The sequence below is a fragment of the Melospiza melodia genome, chromosome Z (assembly GCF_035770615.1).
Source record: "Melospiza melodia melodia isolate bMelMel2 chromosome Z, bMelMel2.pri, whole genome shotgun sequence".
NCBI lineage: Eukaryota > Metazoa > Chordata > Aves > Passeriformes > Passerellidae > Melospiza > Melospiza melodia.
This window is the reverse complement of record NC_086226.1, coordinates 57,516,382-57,538,282: the sequence shown is the minus strand read 5'-3', so window position 1 is coordinate 57,538,282 and position 21,901 is coordinate 57,516,382. Positions and strand designations below refer to the sequence as shown.

Below are 21,901 nucleotides of genomic sequence, written 5' to 3'. Positions count from 1 at the left end.
CTTTGGCAAGTTTTATCCCCTCTTGGTTTCCTAAGTGCATTCCTAGACACGCAGGTTATGTCTTTGTATTCCCCTATATGTTGCATGTCCCTGCTACCACATTTTGTGTCCTTTCTTTTTGTGTTTGCACTCACTCAGGAACTCACTCAGGAGTGTTTATGTTTGCAGGCCTTATGCCACACTTGATTAACTATTTTGATACTGCTATGGACTTCTCTTTTGCTCTGAAGACCTTTTTTGTTGAAATCTATCCAGCCCTTTTGGTCTCCAAGGCATTTTTTAATGGTATCTTCAAAACAGATCCTGAACAGAAAAATTTTGGCTCTTCTGAGGTCAAGGGTTATAATTCTGGAGTTTTTTTCTCTCTTTCTTCTCTGTGGCTCATAAACTCCACAGCTTCACCTTCATGTTTGCTGCAACCAAGCCTGTCCTTGACCTTTACATTTTCAATCATCTCTTCCTTGTCCATGAGTGGCAGGTTCAGTGGCAGGAGCATCTCTCCTATTTGAGTCATTGATGGTCTGCAACAAGAAGATTCAGTACTTTACAAAATATTCTTAACAGCTGACAGAGTAAAGTGACTTTAGTTAGTAACTGGTTTGGGGTTTTTTTTCTTATTTCACTTCAATTGTGACTTAAAACTTGTTCTAATCATGTGACTGTGTTGTAACCTAACATTCTGTTCATATCTTGATTCTACTCATTGCTTTGGAGCTTTTGTTTCGGTTATCCTGTAATGAAATTTTTAGTGATATTTTGCATATGCTTTCAAAACAGTAAGACTGCAGAGAAGTATTTCTTTTCAGTCATACAACCATGGCTTAATCAGAAGAGCTTCTGGCTAAAGTCCCCCAGTCACAATATTTAAAATGTGTAGAGGTTATAGAAGTTCAATTTACTTTCGGAGTATATAAAGTTTTTCAATAAAATATTTCTTTTCAGTGACAGTTTTTATTCTTTTTTCAGGCTGTCCAAGCAGTGGAAACATTTCTGAATGTAATACCTCCTTTGGTGGTTTTCAAGGATGCATGCGACATATTTCCATTGGTAACAAAGCAGTGGATATCATCTCTATTCAGCAGAACGGTTTTGGCAATTTCAGTGATCTTCAGATAGATTTATGTGGCATTACAGACAGGTGAGGAAATAATGTTTAGTCATTAATTTATTTATGCCTGTGTTTTGTTTCTAATAGTGATTTGATGACAAAGAACAGAGCACTGTTACAAAATAACATGCTATTTGTTTTGTAAGAATTTAGAAATCCTGAATAAATGCAGAATATGTAGCATATAGCAAATAGACTTCCTTTTACTGCAAATAACATTAAATTTGAATAAAATTATTTTATGTTTCTGACAAATTTAAGTATTTTGCTTTCTTCTCAAGTGAGCTGCAGACACAAATCCCCTACTGCAACCTGTAGTCCCATCCACCTTTTAATATACTATGTTTTTTACAAGTTACTGCTGTTTCCTATCTTCTACCTCTCCAGAAACACAGTATATAATATCCCTCACAGTGAGTGAACAATTGTCTTTTAGACCACGGTCAGAACTAATCTCATAACCTGCAATTAGCATCTATCTAAAAGAATGGCTAGTTGAAGTGTCCCTCCCCAAAGGAAAGTCCCTCCCCAGAGAGGGATACATTCCCAATAATGGAAATGCTTGAAGGACATTGCTGACTTCAGTGTAGTGAAAGCAGAGAGGGTTGCAGAACAACACAAGCTGCTGAGAAGGGAGCAAGTGAGCAAACAAACAGTCAAAGAAGGAGAAGTTTTATTCTGTAGACTCCAGAGAATGCAGTCACAGACAGATACGCTGTCCTTAATCCCAAAGTGTTTTTCTTGGATGCAGCTGAAAGGCTGTACTGAAAGGACACAGCAGACAGAGGAGAAATAATGTACTTTTGAATAATTCTCCCTCACTTTCTATATTTCTAGTCCTCATAAGGTGTCTTTTAGTTTCAAAAACTCTGTCTGTTGAATAATAAGACTTTTCAAAAGTTGTATCTTTTTCGGAAAACGCTGTAGGCAGAGATCTGCTTTAAGACAATAGCCAGTTTCAGGATCAGTCACACAACCTTACTTCTGTGACCTGCAATCCCTTCCTAGAGATAACACGGTGTACTGATATCCATGTTCTTATTTTGGAAACAGTCACTACTCCTTGTAGATGAAAGATGGAAAAAATACTAGCTATTTACCTAATTCTTCTTAAAATTTTAAGGAGAGAAAAGTCCAACATGAGGATAAAATTTCTCAAGATCAGTGATACAAAAGGAAAATAACATCTTTATGGGAGATTCTGGGTTGGTTGGTTTTGTTTTCTCTAATATTTTCAGATCTTAATTTATGTCTCTTCTTCTATCTTGACCATTGTACCTTTCTTGCATTGGCTCTCAATCTAAGCAAACATTTAGTTTTCAGTTCCCATCATGCTAAGCATATGTCTTCCTGATTTATCAAAATGGAAGTTCAATCTACTCATTTTTATATTTCGTTACCCTCATTGTATTTTTTTTTCAAAATAGACTACTTTTAAAAATCCTGTCTGATCTTGTGCTGTCTTGCTTCTGGGACTATTTCTTTCTCGTTGCTTTGCACAGTCTCATTTAATTCAATATCTGCTGCTTGTAGTTTGGAACAAACTTCATGTTTCTCTTTATCAAATTAATTCTACATCTCATCATAAATCCCAGGTGGTAAAGCACATATATTTGGCAAAATTAAAACTGCTTACATGTTTTAAACAATATTTAATAGGTAGCTTGTATGATCATGCGCACCATATTGTTTGAGAAAAAATGCTTTATTCCTACCATGATTTATAAATGTCTTTGAATGCCCTAAGCTAATGAGCATTTTGTGTTCCCAGTAGTAAATATCTCCCTAAAGGTGAGCACAAACAAATCCCTTCTTTGTCTTGGAGTCTTTATGCGAGTCTTTAGATCTTCAGTTCCAAATCATGAACCATGGCCCAAATTCTGGAGTTATTGACAGCTTTTTGTAATAGAAGTGATTGACACCTAAATGGAGTCCTTTTGTATTAGTTTTACGTATTTGAAGTGCATGAAAACAAATAATATTTACTCTTTGCATAGCAAACTGGATTTATATGCAATGGTAAATAAACTGAAAACAATTCTATTTAATCCGTTCTTTACCTCACATATACACATTTAGTATATGAAGAGTGTTTTTTATGAGATCTACAATCTTCATGGAGAGATGTTTAGTTAATAATTAATTTTTCTGAATATAAATTATTAACTTTTTTTATCCATTTAATACAAACAAATGCTGTATTGTTTTCCTATTTTCATTTCTCTCAGTTTGATAAATTTTCTCATTCCTTATCCTACTCTTCAATTGTTATGACTGTTTGCAGTCATCAATCTTTCCATGATCCCTCATTTAGCCATTTCATTTCAGGACATCCTTATATTGTTCTATTGCTCATACATCTCTTATGTGTGCAAACAATTCTCTTCATATATTTCTCCTTACTATCTTTTTTCTCAGCTCCTTTATCAATATATATTGGTTTAATAACTCCTAATTAGCTATAAACCATTCACAAAATCACTTTAAAGGACACAGTGTCATTTAAATGCCTTGCAATGTTAGCATATTTAGTCTCTGAGGAGAGAGTACCAGATGCGTCTGTCCTAATTATATTGAGCCCTACACAGAAACATACCATTTCCTACCAGGAGCTCTTGCCTTTTTGTCCTGCCAGCAGCATACAAAAAAAAATGATTGAACGGGTTTATATCTTTAAAAAGAAAAAGCCAAAAATAAAAATTATGATCACTGCACAGTTCTGAAATAGATTTTTTCACTTTTTTTTTTTGAATAAGCTGAAAAATGAAGAAATAATAGGTATAAAAAATGCAGCAGTTATTTACTTTTTAAAAAGGATATTTTAGCCATAATTTAGAACCAGGATAAAGAAATCGTATACAGAAAAAAAATATATCTAGTTAAAACTGACATACAAAGTTCTTATCTTTCCCTTTCTTTAGCGCAGCTATATTCATATTTTGGATCAGTATTCTCCTCTCAATATTAGTTTATAGTTATTAATAGGCTGCTGCCTTGGTTTAAAATATTATATAATTTTCAGAAGCCATGCACTTAAAAGCATATTATCAAGAAATATGCGGTAAATGTTTCATTAGCTGTTGCTTTTCTGGTTTTAGCAGACATAAAAATTATTTTTTATAGATTGAGTATTAGAAATACTGTTTCAAATATGAGAGTTTTTTGAGAAAATTACCTTGTTCAAAGAAAGCTGTGTCCTAAATCTTGCTTTGGGGTAGGGTTGCAGCATATAATATAATTTACATTTACTTTGATGTAGCAAGTGGCTACTTTCTATTATACATTCTGAAGCAGACGAAAAAACTTAATGTTAAAAGATTTAAATTTATTGTTTTAGGATTTAAATTATACTTTTAACTTGTTTGCACTTTCATTAAGGTTGGTTCAAACATTATCAATTTCTTCAAAGCTTTTCATCTTGTGAAAAATATTAGGAAGATTAATTAGTAGGGACAGGGAGTTAATACAAGTAAAGGCCATATAAAACACAATTTTTAGATAATGTCTTTATCAAAAAGGCGTAGGACACAAAATGTGACTGAAATAAAAGCTGACCAGCTGTCAGTGAATGCGCTGAAGGTCTTGAATGGCAGTTTTGCTAGAGATTTGTGTTTATAAGAACTGATGATTAGAAAGAGAAATAGAGTATTTACCTAAGAAACATTAGTATGTATATTTATGTAATTCTGTCAAACAAAGTAATTAAAATAATTGTAAGCCTGATGCCTAAATTTTATCTTTAGGCTCCAAAACATAATTCAGTGAGACACATATCATCTGTTGACTAGTCTTAGGAACACGTTTTTTGAGTGAGAGAATAGATACAAGATTAGCTGTTTCACTGCCAAAAATGTCACAGATTGCCTTGAAAATAGATGACATCTATCAGTTTACTTACTTTACCTATACTTCACCTGCTACTTCTTTTTTAATTCCCTTCTGTGAAAACCACTTATCCTTGTTTATAAACACGAAAGAAAGATAAAGTTCTTTAAGTGTCATGAGCAGTGAATGTGCAAAGACCCTGAATTATTCATAGGGCAGATGTGTGAAATGCTGGACTTTCTGCAATCCTAATTTAATATTCTCTTAATATTTCTTGGATGAATTAAAAGGTATTTTAAGATCCTGTGAATGTTAGTGGGCATGTTGTTTTTGTTAATTTTTTTCCTGTGGCTAATGTCAACAGTAAAGTAATTTTACACTTTCTGTACTGTATCATGCACATAAACTCAGTGCAGTTAGAATGTTAACTAATTTCTAAGGTGAAAAGCTAGTTAATAATTGGTTAAAAGCTAGTTGATAATTAGTTGAAGTGTGCCGATCTATTTCAATGTATTTTCAGCTGCCTTTATAAAAAAAGATAATTCCTTTTTTTTTTCATGTAACAGTTATTTTATACTTTAGTACAGTGCTGCAGTCTTAAACACTAAGAATTTACAGGTCATTTATTTTTTCAGTCAACAATTGTATAGTTAGAAGAAAGTAATCAGAACTTTTCAGGATCTTAGTCATATTACCAGAGTGGAAATGGCTTTACAAGTACTTAGTTATGTTGGAACCAACATACTGAACTCTTTCTAGGATAGAAGGTAAACAGGATTTTGGAATAAGAAACCGATGTCTAGTGCTTTGGTAAGATGAATTTGTTAGGTGAAACAGAAGGAAATCTGCTGTAATGTTGCTTTGTTTATGATATATGTTGTTGAAGAAATCCCGGTCATTGTAAAACTTGCCATTGAATTATCAGCACATGAGTCTTTATTAGTCTGTATTGAATTGTGACCAGTTGAACGCTAATAACAATTCTCTATCTTATGCCTTATTTCTGTTCTCATAGGCTTGTTACATAATTAAGATATTTTATAAGTAAAAGGAATGCCAAGGAAAAAATTATCTTAATTTTCTTTTACTTACATTGGCATCCTTACCAATGACTTGATGACTTCCTTCACATTATACTTTTCCAGGATTTTGCCTTTATTGCTAAGTACAATAGTAAGTGAGGAGAAAAAAGAGTGAAAATGCGCATTGTTTTTTGTTTTAGGTGTTTGCCTAATTACTGTGAACATGGTGGTGAGTGCTCACAGTCCTGGAACAGTTTCCACTGTAACTGTGCCAATACTGGTTACAAGGGAGCTACTTGTCACTATCGTAAGTATAAGGTGTTTTCTGATTTCTGATTATGCTTTTATTTCTGATTTAATTTCTTCACCACAGAACAAAACAAAAAGACAAAGCAAACCAAAGTAAAAAACATTTGAACTTACCATTCATAAAATATTCTCAATTATAAAAATACTCATAATTTGGTTTGAGGAAAGGCCTTGGGAACTCAAAATATGTAACAAAAAATTGATTGAACTTTTAAGTGTTTTTCTTCTACATTTTTTTTTGTATTTTATATAAGATAGCAATATCCTCTCTCATCCATATAACTCCACTTTCTGAATCAATGTATCATTTAGAAATACAGCAAATTCATCTGTATTAATCATAGTAACTAATATTTATTATTTCTGAGCCACTGGGACGACATGCATTTCCAAAGTAATCCTATGCTAAACCTCAAACACATGTTTATACAGTTTTCTAGATCAAGAAGTAGATTAGAAGAAAATAAAATAAACACATTTTGAAAGCCTAAGTGAGTGTAATTTAGGTAATTTCACAGGAGATGCTTTACTTTAGTACTGCTTTCAGCATGTTCTGGGAAGAAGATAAAATAAGTATGCTGGCTTTCATTGCATGCCTATAATAAGTAAAAATCCATAGGCATTTACTGGTTTGGGGTTTTTTTAATACAAAGATTGCCCTAATCTCAGATAAACAATTCTATACTTACATATTGTGTATATAAAATCATTACAATCTTTTTGGCAGCTTTTACAAAAAGAATGTATGTCCACCTGAATGGGATTTTTTGAGAAATCACTGATTTTAGAAGACTGCCTATTTAAAAACTTGCTTGTACAAAGTCAACAATAGTCATAACTAACAATATTAAGAAAAACTATGTAAAATAGAAAATATGATAATAGTAGCTTTTGAATACCATGTCGTACCCCATTAAAACCTGATGAGCCAGAGTGAAGATGAAGGTGATTTGATTCATTGCAATTTGAAAAGTCACAGATTGAATCATCTGTTAATTTCTATGAGGACGGAGGGAGGCGAGAGTTTCCTGATGATTAGGACTTGAGAAATGTAATAATATGAGTTACCATTTTTTTTATTGTCTAAAATAATAATGAATAACTGAACTTTTGTCATTTCTAAATTTAGCTTAAAGTATTTACTGTACAGAACCATAAAATTGCGTTTGAAAATTGCAAAAATTGTTTATTGTGGATATTTCATAGAGTAAATAAAATGAATGGTTTGTCTCTTTTTATAGTTGTTGCCATATAATGTCAGTAGCCATCAGGCAAAAAAATAGAAAGATAACACCCTTTAAAACAATAGCTTATTAAAAAAAAAAGGTATAGCACTCAACACTACTTTTCATTATTAATCTAACAGCTCATTCCTTTTGGCGTAATCTTTAGAAGTTTTGATAACTGATGGAGTGCAGTTTAATTTTGAAATGTAAGATAAAAACATTATGACTGCTCAAAAGAAATATAATAGTTAAAGGAGAATTTAGATTAATGTGTCCAGCTGTGACATTATCATCATGTTTTCTGAGATCCAGTTATAGAGGTGGACTCATATATCTTTTTTTTCTCAGATATTTGATATATAGGCGGTATCACAGATTTTTTTTTTAGATCTTGACTGATACAAAGTATACATGACAGGGAACCAAGGAGCTGTCATTTTGTCTTTGCTAATTTAGTTCTTTTACTGAAATCTCTGACATGTCACTTGCTTTTCCATTTACAGTGGTAAGAAACTTAAGAAGTGTGAAAGCCAAAAAATGCTTACCTTCTGCTTTATGTTGCAACAACAGCAACAAAAATCTGATTTGGTTGAGGTAGTTAATGGGGTTTTCCTCAAAATCAGATTACCAGAGTCTAAGTAATACCCTTGGCATTCTAGGATTTTTCGGAAGTTTTTCAATCATTTACTCACCCATATTTCATGTTTTTCTCCCAAAGGTTTTGAGCTGGAAATACAGAATAAAATCCTTAAAAAAGCAACATGTAATCTCCATGTTAAATAAAATGTGCTTAACAATTTCTAATAAAGGCATAGCTTTGATTGCATGAATTTTTCTTAATTCTTTAGCAGACAGCACACACCCGACTTCTTTTCCCAATGTCAAGGGTCATGCACTTTTTATTGTAATTTCTTGAATAAAATGTAAAATCATGCCATTACATTTGTGATGGAATATGTTCTTTTACAGCCATCTATGAGCAATCATGTGAAGCCTATAAGCACAGAGGGAACACTTCAGGCTTTTACAATATTGATTCAGATGGAAGTGGCCCCTTGGGACCATTTCTCGTGTACTGCAATATGACAGGTGAGGTGATAAACTTCCTTAGCTTACAGCTGTGGCTGTATGCATGCTCATTATATTGAAACACGACTTATCAAGTGAGAAGTCTCTGCAGTTTGTGAATTTAATGTAAACATGAACAACAAAATGAAGGCGACTCAGCTCAGGATATTGGGCAAATAATTAGCTATAAAAATTAGAATTATAACAGGATTCAGGCTGTGAAGCTAACGCAGCATTCCTGTTATGCTTTGCATAAATGGGGCATGGGTTCCATATGGAGACAATGTCATACTAGTTCATTTTTGGGGAGCAGCTTTGTTTTCACTGAAGTTGCAGCCTCTTGAGGATACTTAGGAAAATGAGAAATAAGTTATGTTTATGAGAAATTTTCTGACTTTCCCTGATAGCCTTCTGAAAAATTTTAACTTAGATCTGGCCTTTGTTGGGAGGAACATTGATATTAAACTTCATCTTTCAAACTGCACAGTGATCTTTTGGAGAATACAAATGCAACAGTTGGTCTGCTTTTTAACAAAGCAGTTAATGTTATTTCTGTATGGTATGTTGTATATTGGTAAAGGTCCTTTCAACTAAGCTTAAATTTAAATGGCTGTTTGGAATTTATTATTGCTGGATTTATGGCTGTCTCCTTTACTGTTTACTTAGCTCCTTATATTTGAAATTCTTTCCAGTCAAAATGACGGGAACATTTTATTGTTTTGTTTGACAAAAAAAAAAAAAAACTTTTACACAGTTTTAACTGTTTAAAAGAATAGATGAATAAGCTAGATTTGAACTGGCTAGGGCTAGATATGCCCCAAGTGTTGAGAACTTGACTTAGAAACCTTATGGTAAGATTTTGATGTCGACTTGAGCACTTTACCTGGTCTCATGGTGTCAGCTCCTGACTTTGACTTCTACAGTGAACTGTGCTTGCTCACAATAAGCACGTTTCAGATTGGCACAGGCTCTTAAAAAGAAATATTCTAGTGTCCTGTGAGACTAAAAGAGACCAAAGAATCATGGCAGAAAGATGACAATTTTTATAAGTGGGTATAACTCTCCAAGGTACAGTGTTGTGTCTGATTTATCCTTGTGTGTCCATGAACAGCTGTTCCTGTTTTCCTCAGTCACTCCTTATTCACCACATTAAGCAAACATCATTGATCAGTTCGTCATCTCAAGATGCATTCTGACAGGACGAATCCTCTATATTTGTTTTGTTCCCAGTTTCCTCATGACTGGTATTCCCTTTTCCCACCAGAGGCAGGAAAGACAGATGCCCACATTTCTTACTGCACTGCCTTGTCTTTGACATTCATGGGGCTCTGTTTTCAGGCAGCTGGGAGGGAGGTGCCATTTCCTGAATTTATTCTTGGAGGTCAGTTTCAGAATCAAAAGCCTACAGTCCACATTGTCAATTAAAATGCTACAAACTTTGCTGTTAGCTGTTTTTCTTTTTTGTATAATTTTGTGAGTGTGACAATGAGTTGAATATCCAAACTCTTTGTCTTAATTTTTATGTTCAGTGTAATGTTTAGATGTATTCGTGTCTGTATGTGTATCCATCTACCAAAAAAACCCACAACTATAGAAAACAGTACCCAAAACAAAGGAACCAAAATTTAAATTTGTTTTTCTAGCTATCTGGTTTTTGACAGTCTAATTACATCCTTAAAAAAATTTTATGATTAGATGAAGAATATTTCGTTTAGATTTTCTGACTATTACCTGTCTCTAAGTGACCATCATTCTTTCCTCTTCACGGATATTTTTATATGATCTGCCCTATATGGCCTACAGGCAGCTGATGATATAAAATACAGGTCAAGTAGTTAGAGTAATGTTGTTAGAATGTCTGAAATATAATGTCAATACTAAAATTTAGGAAAAAAAATATCTTTTTTTGTTTTTTTTTTTTACTTAGCTGGCCATAAATATGCAAGAATTCAGTGACCGTGAATCTGAATTTGACTGTCCCAGATGGGCTTTAACGGAAGCCTTCTCACCCCTACCTTGAAAGGGGTTTTGGTCAGGAGAGGTAGAGTTACAGGTTTTGAAAGGGGGAGTTGAAACAGAATAAGCTCATTTTTAACCTATTCACAGGTGAAGGATCTTGGCAAAAATACAAAACAGAAGAATTATATGAGCCTTCACCATGATTACTATTTAATTTTAGGTGGCAGTAATAATTCACCTTCATGTAATCTTAGTTTTACAGTAAACTCAGTATATGCAAAAAATTTCTGCTTCTATGTATTAAAGAAAAGGCCTATAGGCCATTTTCTCATACTGAATAAATCAGTTCAAGCTGTAAGGATGTATTTAATGTAGGTAGATTCTAGGATAGAGTTAGTGTTATTTTATGCAGTATTTAAACCTAGGGAGAGTGGTTTTTTCTTCTAATCTTTCATTGCAATTTACCAAGTAAACAATATTTTATTTCTGATATACAAATATTCAGGTGTCATCAGATATTCTTTCCCTATTGAATAGTCCTAACTAGTTGAATATCTGTTACAGTCATGGCACAATGATCTACCTATGAATAGAAACAATGAATAATTGTTTTCATTTTTGCTAAATGATTTATGTCTTTTTCGTGGGCTCCAAGGAGCTTTCTGTGATCAGAGAAGTTATCCTGAAGTTTGGCTGATTTCATCATTCATGCTCTTTCCCTTACTAACTTGCACAATGCTCTGATTCTTTATTACTTTTCACATGTGTTTGGAAAGATGCAACGTGGACAGTTGTACAGCATAACAGCACCAACCTAACCAGGGTTAAAAGTGCTAATCGAGAGAACCCACACACTGTGTTTTTCAAGTATTCTGCCAGCCTAGACCAGCTTCAGGCTGCAATAAACCTTGCAGATCACTGTGAACAGGAGCTTGCTTACTACTGCAAAAAGTCAAGGCTTTTAGATAAGTCAGGTAAGTAAAGCAGACAAACCTTATTATGTTGCATCATGCTTTTATTTTGCTAGCTACTGAAGTTATTTATTTCTAACAAGACTATGGCTTTTTGCTACTGTGGAGTTTGAACTACTTCAAATATTAAGTTCTCAGATTTCTGTAAATTGCCAAGAGATATTTGAACCAGGAAAATGCAGATGTCGATTTATAATGATTTTCTTTCAGAGAATTAAATTCGCAAGTTAATTTCTCTCATAAGACTTTTAAATTAACAAAGATTGTGAATAAGATCCCATCTTATTTAGTCTTCCAAGAACTTTTTAATTTTAAAGAAGGAATTAAATTATTACTGAGGAAATATTTTCTTAAAAGAGCACAAATTAGTGAGTAAATACCAGTAGGAGCTAATGTGTGCACTTAATGTGCATTTTGTGAGTACTTGACAAAACACATCAATAACATTGAATTTCCACTATCCAGTATAAACATTCTTAGAAAGCTCAGTAGTTAAAATGTGGATTATTGACAAAATTATAATTGCCTTAAGAAATAATGGAAGATCTGATCTACTTAAAATAAAAGCGAAGTTATGTAGTCTATTTAAATTTTAATTTTATTGACACAGCGCTGGTGTTAAAAGACCTTACTCTGAACATCTAAGCACTCCAAATAATGTGAAGGTAAAATCTTCATTGTTTATTTTCTTTTGAAAAACTTAGTGAAATTTTTTGGCTTGTGCACCAGGAACTCTTAAAATGCTAAAAATTGATTCGTTGACATTCTTTCCTACTAAGCAGAGAGAATGCCTCTGCGTGAAACCGTCTCTGGTTCTAGGTCTAAGCTCTTTACTTATGCATTATTTCTCACTAATTATGGCATGGGTATCTCTGGACTTCTCAGGCTGCTGTTTGCTCTTGGAACAATGCCTTTTTGAAAACACCTCCACAGCAAAAAAAGTGAACCTGCTGCTTAAGGTGTCCTGATGAACCTTCTTTTTACTGTGGGCTCCAAATTAAAGCTATGTTTAGATGTTCAAAACCCTGGTTTGCCTCAAGCAGAAAGTTTAAAGACTTTTTTTTTTTTGGTCCAGGGAGATTGCATATAAATGTGCTAAAATCATTCACTATCTATATTGTTATGCTGTTTATATTGCATATAGCTGCATGTTTATAAAATGCACATAAATGTGTTAAAATAAATGTTTTTAAAGTGTGCAATCAGATGTGGTAAGTTATTTAAAATTTAGTTTTGAATGCTAGGAATAAATAGATGTGAAAGAGACTTATATGAGACTTCTACAAATTTTCTAAAATAATTTCTTTTTAAACCACTCTCATTTCTACTGTTTACGATCTTCACTAGGTATGCCTCAGAAATAGAAAATTTGGTGATGGTTACATAATATATTTTTTGGAAAATACAATCCACCTAGTAATTCTAAACTGACTGTATTTTAGGAATGCATTGTATTCAATCAGCCTGGATAGCATTTGCAAATGATCTCATTAAAGAAGCCATTGCTTAACACATTTATGTGATCATTATGAAGAGATCTCTAACCATTTTAATTAATGGCTTTATTTTGCTCAGGCAGTACTTTCTGCCAAGGCAGTGAAAAAAATCTGAGCTAATCAGTATGAACTTGCAGCATTTCAGTAAATACTATCTCCTCACTCTGCTGTATGAACAAATAACTGAGACCAGCTTTTAAACATACCTCAGTGTCCCTAGTGAAATGTTGGGAATGCTAATTCAGGACTACAGTATAAACCTATGGTATGCTGTTAAAGCAGCAGAAATATTCTGCTTTTTACAGTCTTAGTTGCTAGAACCTTTTTAAAGTGTTGTCTGATAAATTATTTATACGCAGTCTCTGGGTTTTCTTCCTCCTGTGATGGTTTGCAAACGCAAACACTGATATTGGACATTGATGCCATTATGCAAGCTTGACTTTTCGAAAAACTGCACATTCTGGTTTTTTGCCTGCTGGGCTGACAGTTGTGTGGTAATGAATGCAGTCAATATGTTCACGATCTGAAAGATTGCCTGTGTAACAGAGGTCTTATCTAACAGTGAGGTTTAATAAGCAGTGGTGCTTGTAAGCAAAGTTGAGAGTAGAATAAATTCCAGCTTCTTCATGGGGGCCCGGTGCTGAAAATGGAGCTCCAGCAGAAGCAAAAAAAAAAGTATCTATAAGAAATTCTGTAGTTTAACACTACTTGATTGCTTCTCATGCCTTGACTTTCATGCATCCATCACCCTTCTTCCATCTCATTTGAGATGGTTTATCTTTTTGCTTCATATCATTTAGCTATCATGTGTTGTGCAGATATTTCTGTTGCTATACTTGCTTCGCAATATCTTTAAGCTTATTCTGCAGTACTGTACTTTCATTAAAGTGCTTTCATTAAAGAAAGTAAGTTTCATCATTTTGCTACAAACAATGCTGACTGGATGCACCACAGAGAGATGTGATAGTCCTGGGCAACTTCACTTTTCCTCATCAGATATACCAGTTTGCTTATGGGATAACCATTAACATGATTTCTGTTGTCTCTGAGTATATAAATTCTGAATCTGCTGTCCATGACTGAACAGCTGTCTTTGGATGTTTCTGTTTGACACCACGACTCAGCTACTCAGAGCTCATCACAGATATTGGTAGTAGTGCTCTGTAATACTCTTGGTAGTGGGATGAGGCCATTTCTGTAACTTCCCTTATTCTATTTCTGGTGGTTCCAACATCTGAAATTGATCTTTACTAGGGAATATAAACTATCCTGATTTTTAGGATGATTATGTCTCCACTTTCATGGACCATTTTAAAATGAATTATATAAATTGACTGCTTAAGATAAATTATTCTAATATCATGGCTGGCTGAACTAGGTACTGTGAGTTCCCTTTTCTACTAATGCAAGCAAAAATCTGTGACAATCACTTAGTATGTGATAACGAAGTATTAAAATGAAAAATTGCTTATCAAGAAATTTATTTTCTTCTGGTCATTTAAAGGTGTTAGATTTCAGCAGGTTTTTTTGTCTTAAACTTTTGGAAAACTATTTGGATGGGAAAGCTGAGAGAAGTAGGAGACAAGACTGGGCATTGATTTTCTCTAACCTTTTTAGATGGGATGCCACTGAGCTGGTGGATTGGAAGAACCAATGAAACTCATACTTACTGGGGAGGTTCCTTGCCTGCTGTACAAAAATGTGCTTGTGGACTGGAGGGAAGCTGCATTGATTCCCAGCATTACTGCAACTGTGATGCGGACAGGGATGAATGGTGACTTTTTACTGTTCATTATTCAAAATAACATTTTTGTTAAAAGTAAATAAAGAAAATATACAGGCCTTAGCACATTTATAACACCAAGGCATTTGGAAATTTAAGTTGCCATACTGTCATCTGATTCTTTGCTATAGAACATAATTTTTCATAAAGTTATTGCTAGACATATTAAGTATTATTGCTAATTCTTTCACTGTAAATTTTGGGGAAGACTTAATTTTACAGATACTTTCTAGTCTTTAGTGTATTGCATGTTATAAATTTAGACAATACTTCTTTAGCCCAACTTCAGTTAGTTTTAGATTACTGAACATAATTAAAATTAAAATAAAGTGTTCTGTTAAAAAAGTTAATTCTTAGCATAATTTATAATTACACTTTAAGGTTTAGACTTTTTACATCCTTTTTTTTTTTCATCTACAACATAGATAAAGAAAATTAATACTCTTGCTATCAATGAAACAAAGCAGTCATATGGAGTCCTATTCAAAGAGAATAAATGGATTTCTAGGATGTACATCTTCCACTTGTGCCTAAAATTCTCTGGTGTCATTTACAATAACTTTCAAATAAATAATATAATGAACGAGTCCTTGTTACAATGTCAGATCTGAACCTTACTTTTCATTTAGTAGGATCAGATGCAACTTTCTCAACAATAGCTCCAATGCAGCACAGGATTTGATAATGCGGAGGGACTTTTCAAATGAAAGCTCTTCTGTTAAAGAAACTTTTATGGTCTTAAAATTATGAAGTTCATTTACCTAAATAAATAAAGTTCAGTGAGTACATTAATATATGCATTTTAAAAAATGTATCAACATCTATTTTTTTTTTGAAAGTGGGAAAATGTAAAGATTAGGAACTTAGAAACAACTTGATGTATACAAAATCAAGCAATACATCATTTTTTTTCTTCTGAAGGTCCACCCTTCCTTTAAAGGAGTGACTACTGAGTTGGGTTGGAAAATGTTTGTTCCCTCAACATGAGCAGGGAATTCAACAGACACAGAAATGAAAGTACAAGAAAGAGTTAATCAAAGAACAATTCTTCACAAGCTTCAAAGATTTCTGGAGAAAAGAATTTCCTATTGCAGTAAAATTCGCAGAGTGATATCTGTGACATTTATTCCAAAAAAGAGATTAAAGAAACACATACATCACTAGGAATTTCCCTAATATTATGCTGTATGAAAATAAAAACAATATTAATTTCTTACACAAAAATAAGGTGTTAAAAGATGAATGCATTTCGAGAAAAAAATTAGCACCATTTCCCAGACATGTAAAATGGTTTTCCTCAGCTTTGTCATGCATTCAGTCCATGCTAACATATATACATTAATTTTTAATGGCAACATATTTGTAAATGCAATAGATGCGAGGCTTATGTGCATGTCTTCACATGCACATCCACTTCCAGTAAGTTGCTTAGATGTTTATGAGTGTATTAAATTCAAAGTACAATGACACTGGGTTTGTATTTCTGTTTGTATCCATTTTTGATACTCATCTTCCCAGTGACTCCGGTGTTACAGCAGTTATGTGTGCACTAATTTTGGTGCTTGTGATTAATGTTGTATTTGATTCCCTAGAGACAACTGTTCTGGATCAGTTGACTAGATACTGTTCAGTGGTGGAAAAAGTAGGCAGAAGCTCTGCTTGTTTGAGATACATTTTGAGCACAGGGAACACCATGGTTTTGAAACACTGGTTTTGACAGTCTACTTTTATAGTGAAATCTATCTTATTTCATGCGTTGAACATAGATTTAACTCTAAACTCCTTATTTGAGTAGTCAAAAGCTTTAAGCCTATAGAACTCGACAACAGATTTTTTTTTTTTTAAATCTGATACTAAAAATTTAAAAATTTGAAATCCTCTCCACAGAAGATAATTTATATTCAGTTTCCTTTTGTTTACAGCATCATTTTACTGAAGGAAACACTTCTGATGTTTTGAGGAATTTTCTTTTAGTTCTAAATTAGAAACCTGCAATATCTCACTTCATGAAAAATTAACATTTAAAAAACATCATGTTTTGCATTCCTCAGTGAAGCAAAATAGTTTGCTAAAAAAATGTCCATTTGTTTGCACTGTGCTCCAAAACAGATAAACAGAAATTGTATGCAGAAGAAGGATGATGATGATGATGGTCATGATGATGATGATGATGATGATAGGAAAGGAAGAGGGGAGGAAAAAGTCAATAATTTTATTCAGTATGAGGATTTTCTGCTGTTTGTTCTGAACTATTTGCTTTGCCCTTAAAGGGAGGATTCAACCATGAATGGACTAAATAGACAGATTAAATTTTCCAGAATAGACCTGAGTAACTGAGCATTTCCATGGATTTAGGGAAGGAAATTTTAGGGCCAAAACTGGTGCTTATGAAATTTAAAAATTCGTTTCTGGCACTAAGTCAACAAAGATTTTAAACAAGGAACTAAGACTAATGTTACAAGTACTAGATGTGTGCTCAGAGTGCAAAGTTGCATATTTTTTTTCCTGCAAGTTTCATATTTGTAGCATGTACTGTTTTTCCTGTAGTCAGCATGACTTTATACTTTTCTATTTGATTTTTTTTTTTAACTTTTGTCAAGGTTGGAAAAAAAAAAAGTTAGACTTACTTGAAAGTTATATTAACTATTGATGACGGAGTAAATTACAGATACAGTATGTCCTCAGCAACATAAAACTCATTTTCAAATTTGACTTGAGCAAATTCATTGTCTTAGGCAGCTAGTGAGGTGCCCCTTTATTTATTTCTCACAACCATAACAACCATGGTCACAACCATAAGACTACCTGCTTCCAATGAAATTCTTTTAGTCCTGTCAACTGAGCCCAGTGTCAACTCCAAAGCATACGTTTCTGTGTACAGTTTTTTGTATCACACATGCACAAACACATTATACACACATACATATTTAGGCAGCCTTTTTCAGTTTTTTTTTAAAATTTCTTTCCTTTTTCTCAGGAGTGTGTCAATGATAATGAAATATTTATTGGAGACATTTAGGAGAGCTGTGACTTTTATTTTACCTTTTCAGGACAAATGATACTGGCTTCCTCTCCTACAAGGACCATCTACCAGTAACTGAGATTGTGATCACAGATACTGACAGACCAAACTCGGAAGCGGCTTACAAACTGGGGCCTTTGCTTTGTCGTGGTGATAGTAAGTAATAAAGAGTTTTGCTAAACAGTGATGCATTTTTTCTGCAATACCTTTGAAATATTATTTGTTACAAATGTAAGATAGACTTCTCTAAAAATCTCATCCAGTTCTTCGTGGAATTAGGAAAAAAAAACGCCACCATCGAGTGCAAACCATCAAAGTTGTAAAAATTTATTTTTCACTATATATGTCAATAGTGAGAACAAAAAGTGTTATAATAGTTTTCAAACAGATATTTTGGTTTACCCAACTGGAATTAACTTATGAATAAATCATTACATGAAGGGGAATTTGTAGCTGGTTGCCATGTCTTGGGGACATACCATTCACTAGCTATGAATGCATCCATCACAAAGCATTACACATGTTATCTCCTCTGAATATTTATGCATCTAGGAAAACTACACTGTAGGAGAATAATGCAGTGTATGCAATATCTACATGCAAATTTTCTACATGTAAGAATTTAAATTTTGCAAATTTAATCATAATACTAGATTTACATTCTAAATACATATATGTAACAACCAGAATAATATGTTTGTGCAAAATGACACCTTATTGAAAATTTGTGATGATACTTCTCTTTTTAATAATTTCCCTTCTCAATGGAAAAGAGAACGTTTGGCTTATGTTCAATAGTAATGTATTACACAAAATTTTATGTCTGCTGCTGTTTGTAATCAAAAATTAGGAATTAGGAGAAGAAATGCTCTAAAAAACCCCAAAGAACTCAGCTGAAGAATTGGGTGGGCCATATTTGATAAACAGTTGAGTAAGTTATTACAGTATTCAGATAGGTTAATTTTCTTAAATCACATTACCTTATGAATTTTCATGAACTTAACTGTTATCTATACTAATTATTATATTTAAATATAATAGATACAGTATTTAGAAATATTTTTATTCTTTATGTGATTTTCCGCCTTCATCATATGGTGTCATGTTTGGTTTTCAAATTTCTTCAGTTTATAAGAGTAAGAGAAATACCAGTAGTGTACTGTTTTCTAGTTTTAAGCACCCTCAGTACAGCACATTGATAAAAACATATAAATTAGTATGTATTTATTTTTGTCATCTCTGTCTTGTCAGAGTAATTATGCCTGGAAAATTTGTTAACAGATGTGTGTTTCAGCACTGCATTCTAATTTTCTTATGAAAATTCATAAGACTTAAAAAATCCCATTGGGTTCTTTCACTTTGCTAGTCTGACATCTGATTGTGAACTGATCATTTGTCCTACATATCGTAATACTATGATATAGTATTATGGTATTAATTCAGAGTGATAGGACCTACTGAGGTGTCCTGCTTGTAGCAGGATTAGCCATGTGTTGAGATCACTGGTCTCTCAGTGCTTTGTCAAACTGGTGTTTGAAGCACCAAGGATGGAGCCTGCACTGCTTCTCTGGGCAGCTTCTACCTCTGGCTGTCCTCAGTGAGAATTTCTTTTTGCTTTCATTAAGCCTGAAACTCTGTGCTTTCACCATAACCACTGTCTTTGATATTCACCCCTTACACCAATGCAAAGACTCTGTATCAGTCTCTTTGATGATTTCCCCTTAGGTTTTGGAGTCTGCTATCAGGTTCCTCAGAAAACCTTTTCCTTCCCCTGGCTGGAGCAGCCCAGCTCCTCCTGCCTGAAGGGCAGGACAAGTGCTCCAGACCTGAACATTCCGGTGGCCTCCACAATGCTTGCTGCTGTTTATTAATGTTTTCCTTTGCTAGAGGAAAGGAAATTGGAAACCCAATGTAGGTGCTCTCTTACAAATGTCAAATAGAGGGGTAACCACCTCCCTCAGTTGGCTGGCCACGCTCACTCAGCCTGTGGTGCGGCAGACCTCCACTGTGGCCACAGACAATGAAGCCAGTGACAAAGACAGCAGTGAAACAGAAACACTTACAGCTTGTGTAGTTCTAATTACTGGGGGGAAGAATTTGAATGCCACTACTCACCAAGTTCCCAAATATTATTAATTACATAACCTGACCTCAGACGTGACAGATCTTAAAACATGGAAGTCAACTAGTTTCCTTGGAGTAATCTCTAAAACATACAGACAGTTTTGACACCCATTGACCTCCCTGAGTTCATTTGATGTTTGCTTAGTCTGGGTGATTGAATTGCTGCAATTACATGTTACAATATCATGACAACAAGCACAAGAACTCAGTCTGAATGTCAGAGAAATATTCTTGTAATGTCATACAACTTTATAGCATTTGACTTCAAAAATAAGCAATTTTGAAATGAAACAAGCTCAGTGAAAAAATTTCAGAATATAACAGTTCATGGTCATAATACAGCAAAAACCTTGGAATAAGAACATTGATTTAGATTGTTCAATAATGCAATTTTTCTCAGCCATTTACATCATAAAGACAGTATGAGAAGACATGTATTTAAGGAGGTAAGAACTAAAATTTGAGAAAACAAAACAATTTTTGAAGGAAAATAATTGTGTCATAGATTTTGACATAAACCCAAAGTGTTAAAAAACCCACAAATTTTATGAGTGTATATAATAAACTATCTCAATACAAGTTACTATATCATTTTGGCATGTTATATGTATATTTAATATTTTTATGATGTATAATATATGATGTGTCACCTATATTAGGAAATTGTCATATAAATATTTTATAGCATGATATATAATGAAGTCCAGGGAAGGGCAGTAAGGCCAATGAAGGGCCTAGAGGGTAAGTCCCACGAGGAAAGGATGAGGAAGCTGGGGATGTTCAGCCTAGAGAAAAGGAGGCTCAGGAGAGACCTTATCACTCCCTGCAGCCACCTGAAAGGAGGATGTAGCCAGTGAGGATTGGCCTCTTCTCCCTGGCCGCCAGTGGCAGGTGAAGAGGACACGGTATCAAGCTGCACCCAGGGACGTTCAGGTTGTACATCAGGGGAGTTTTTTCATAGAAGGGGTTACTAAGCATTGGAGTGGGTTGCTCAAGGAGGCTGTGGAGTCATCATCCCTGGAGGTGTTTAAGGGAGGACTGGACAGGGCACCTGATCAGTGCTGTGGTCTAGTTGGCAAGGTGGTGACCACTCAACAGTTGGACTCGATATTCTCAGGAGTCTTTTGCAAAGTAAGTGATCTATCCTACACAGGAAATTATACATATATATATTTATATGTATATGCAATATATAAATATATATATTATGGGCATATATATATATAATACATAGACTTTATTGCAATATATTAATATAATTCCTCATATATAATATGTGCTGTAATAAATACTGAGTACAGGACATAGTAGATTTTTTTCTACTCATTGTGTATCAGCAGTGGAGTTTATAATGAACATTTTCTTTGATATTCAGTTTTATGGTTAATGTAAATAGCTATGACTTGCAGTAATTTCTGAGTTCTGCATATTAATTTTCACAGTAGACCAAATTGATGAAGTTTAAACTCTCTTGCCAGGCTACTGCTTCTAGCATCAATTTGAAGCTGCAGAAGGAAGGAAATCTGCTGTTAAAACTTTTTTCCTAACCTGAGGTTGCTGACACCCATGAGGGTGTAATTAATGTACATTAATGTATTTAGAAGAATGTAATTAAATATACATTTAATGACGTTTACCTTTGCGTAGATGAAGAATGCAGAAAAATGTCTAGTGGCAAATACCCATTTTTCAGAAGTGCTGTCAAACAAGGCAGAATAGGTATTCCTGGACTCACAGTGCCATTTGAATACTCTTCAAAGAGATCATTGATATTTTTACTTCTGTCACTCTCCAGAATTAAATTATACAATTGTATTTCACAGGGGATATCTTTTATTAAATTGGTTTCTGTTCCATCTGACAGACATTAGTTTTTTAGGATAACTGACTAGCATACCATGTAGAAACATGGAGGAGAAGGTTTACTGGTATTTATAATACCTTCAGTACTTCATTAAATTACCTGAATCTAAACAATCAGAAATTCT

The 21,901-nt window shown here is 33.8% G+C and overlaps 1 protein-coding gene across 4 annotated transcripts in view; it reads left to right on the top strand.

Annotated features, from left to right (window-relative positions):
• CNTNAP4 (contactin associated protein family member 4) overlaps nt 1-21,901 on the top strand; it is a 203,801-nt gene that overhangs the window by 148,117 nt on the left and 33,783 nt on the right. For 3 of the 4 annotated variants that reach the window (XM_063179794.1, XM_063179793.1, XM_063179796.1), the window contains exons 10-15: nt 967-1,138; nt 6,156-6,262; nt 8,460-8,579; nt 11,294-11,491; nt 14,602-14,758; nt 17,818-17,945. In XM_063179794.1, the coding sequence (XP_063035864.1) occupies nt 967-1,138; nt 6,156-6,262; nt 8,460-8,579; nt 11,294-11,491; nt 14,602-14,758; nt 17,818-17,945 (882 nt within the window). The remainder of the gene's footprint in view (nt 1-966; nt 1,139-6,155; nt 6,263-8,459; nt 8,580-11,293; nt 11,492-14,601; nt 14,759-17,817; nt 17,946-21,901) is intronic. The other variant, XM_063179795.1, reaches the window with a different exon arrangement.